We start from the raw sequence: 2,715 nt of genomic DNA on the forward strand, positions 1-2,715 counted from the left end.
TCTGTGTACAGCTCATGCAGCTGCATGCTGCAAAGCTTCATATTGTAAATCCTAATGTGTGGAACTGTGCATCTTTTGACGGTTGTTGGATTTAACCATTAAAACCTAGGGGGGCCGTTAACGCGTTAGCGTTAGAATTTTTGTTTTTTATTTTTCTGCTCGCTCGCGCATTCCTGTTTGTGTAGACGCGGGTGGACGAAATTAAATAATAAGCCGAGTGAGTGTGGTTAGATAATCCAATTTTTTGGCTTCACCGCGAAGGGCAGAACGCTTTTTTTCGCGTTCTAATTAAGTTTTGGATTTTTGTGTAATGAGCTCGACCACCTGACACGTGAACCGTCAGCAAAAGTATATAAAATTTGCATAAAATGTTGCCCCCCCCTCCCCCCGCAAGAATAATTTCAGAGACTTTAACATCGCACACTAAAGCTCAACCTCGCGCCGCGCCGCGCAACGACCTGCCTGCCGTTGTCGCCGCACCACCACCACCCTCACGGCGGCGGCCTGGCGGCGGCCGGGTACCTCAGCTGAAGGCACATGACAGTTCTGGGGACAGCAGCGCTGCACCGTTACCCACACATGTGAGGAATAATGAGCACAATGCAGGACACTGTATGTCGTCCGGCCGGGCCGCGCACATGGTCCTGCTCCGGGCAGAGGTCGGGTCGCGGTCGCGCGCGGCCCGACAGCCGGTGCGACGGAGCTGACAATGCCAGACACAGAGGGCATTATATGTGGTCCACACGCTGCGGCCCGCCAACGTGACGGGCACAATGCAGGGCATGACGGCGTGCGTGATACAGCTAATCGCGAGGTGTCGAGGGGAGGTTCGCGCCTCGCGGGCGCGGCGCTTCCGTCCAAGCGCCCGGCCGGCGGGCGGGTCCACCGCGAGGCAGCCGAAGGGAGGGGGCGGTAGGCGTTCCGCCTCCTGCCTGCGCGGTCTGTCCGGCAGCCTGGGGTGCCCCCTGGGCCCACGGGCTGGGGCCCGGCGGGCCCGGCAGGGCTGGCAGCCTGCAGGAGGAGCCGGCGGCAAGGGCCCGGCGGCGGCCCGGGGCCCCCGCCCCGCCAGGCGCAGTCACTTCAGTCAGTCTTTGACGTGCAGCAGCAGGAGCCACACCTCTCCTCTCCGTGCGCGCGTTGTGATTGTTGTGTGAGTGACATGTCGCTCAGCTACCTCCCGGCCATGGGCCACAGCCTCGGCATGGGCGCCATGGGCGCCGGCATGGGCGCCATGGGCGCTATGGGCGCCATGGGCACCATGTACGCCGGCACCACCCTGCCCACGCACTCGCTCGAGGACCGCCTGCACGGCCTGCCGCTCTTCAGCACCTCGACGGGGGCCTTTGACGCCATGGGCGCCCCGCTGTCACCTCCGACCAGCCCGACCAGCAGCAACGGCGGAGGCCAGCAGCTCACCGACCTCAGTCAGTACTCGGCGTCCAGCTACTACCACCCCATGCCCAACGACTTCCATCATCACCACCACCACCACCACCCGCACCAGGATCCACTGCAGCACCCCGAGGTCAAGCAGGAGCCGCTCACGTACCACCCGACCTTCCCGCTGAATGCCAGCCCCGAGCACCTGCCCGAGCACCTCCCAGAGCACGACGCCAACCTCATCTCCAGCACCACCGACAGCAGCCTGCCCCTGCAGAGCCACCACCAGCACCACGAAGCGGATCACCACCACGCCGATCACCACCACCATCAGCAGCAGCAGCAACAACAACAGCCACTGCCCAGCCTGATCAACGACCCCCTATGCGACCGACTGGCCAGTGATGAGGACGACGACGACCTGCTGGACTGCAAGCCGCCCAGGTCGCCGCCGGGCCTTGCGGGTCGCAAGCGCAAGATGAGCGAGTGCAGCAGCGGCGAGGACCTGTCGGGCTCCGCCTGCAAGATGCGGCGCCGCTCCTCGCCGCTCGAGATGGACGTGCACAGCCAGAGGGTCATGGCCAATGTCCGCGAGCGCCAGCGCACCCAGAACCTCAACGACGCCTTTGCCAACCTCCGCAAGATCATCCGTCCGACAAGCTGTCCAAGATCCAGACCCTCAAGCTGGCCGCCCGGTACATCGACTTCCTGTACCAGGTGCTGCACGCGGGCGGCGTGGCCGCGCTCGCCGACTACACCGAGTCCGACGCAGACTCCGGTAAGTAAACCCTTACTTGCTACGCTCCTTCTCCATCCTTTCTCCTCTGTCCGGGGTGCACTCCCGTGTGCCTTTTTGCCTCCGTGTAAAGCCCTAGAGGATCATGACGGTGACGGCTACGAGAGGCCCCACCCCGTAGGCCGCCTGCCCTGACCCGCCCCAAAGGCCAGCATTGCTCCGGGGCCTCTCTGCAGCAACAGTTGGCTCCCCCCCCCCCTCCTCGCTCTCCCACGCTCGCACCCCTCCGCCGGGGGGTGGCTCGGCGTGGCGAGGACGCACGGCCCCGACAGACACTCGCCCGGCCTCGACTTCCTTGTTTTCACAAACCGTTTTCCTGTTTTTGCAGAACGCTCCGGCTCCAGCCCGGGTCCCTCGTCCGCCACCCGGCGCGCCTTCCGAGCCGCCTCCGGTGCCGCCGCGTCCGGGACCACGCTGTCACCGCCGCCCTTCGGCGGCGTCGGCCACGAGAAGCTGAGCCTGGCCTTCTCCGTCTGGAGGATGGAGGACGACTGGAACGTCGGCAGCGCCAAGTGATGACCACACGGTGAGTTGAGAGA

General features: G+C 64.2%; 1 protein-coding gene across 1 annotated transcript in view; it reads left to right on the top strand.

Moving 5' to 3' along the window:
* The first annotated feature begins 1,088 nt into the window (after window positions 1-1,088).
* LOC113217490 (protein twist-like) overlaps window positions 1,089-2,715 on the top strand; it is a 14,362-nt gene continuing 12,735 nt past the window's right edge. The window contains 3 exon segments of the mRNA XM_026437405.2: window positions 1,089-2,024; window positions 2,027-2,158; window positions 2,505-2,702. Coding sequence (XP_026293190.2) covers window positions 1,160-2,024; window positions 2,027-2,158; window positions 2,505-2,692 — 1,185 coding nt within the window. The 5' untranslated portion in view covers window positions 1,089-1,159 and the 3' untranslated portion in view covers window positions 2,693-2,702.

Source organism: Frankliniella occidentalis, unplaced genomic scaffold (genome assembly GCF_000697945.3).
Source record: "Frankliniella occidentalis isolate FOCC.00 unplaced genomic scaffold, Focc_3.1 Scaffold211, whole genome shotgun sequence".
NCBI classification, from domain to species: domain Eukaryota; kingdom Metazoa; phylum Arthropoda; class Insecta; order Thysanoptera; family Thripidae; genus Frankliniella; species Frankliniella occidentalis.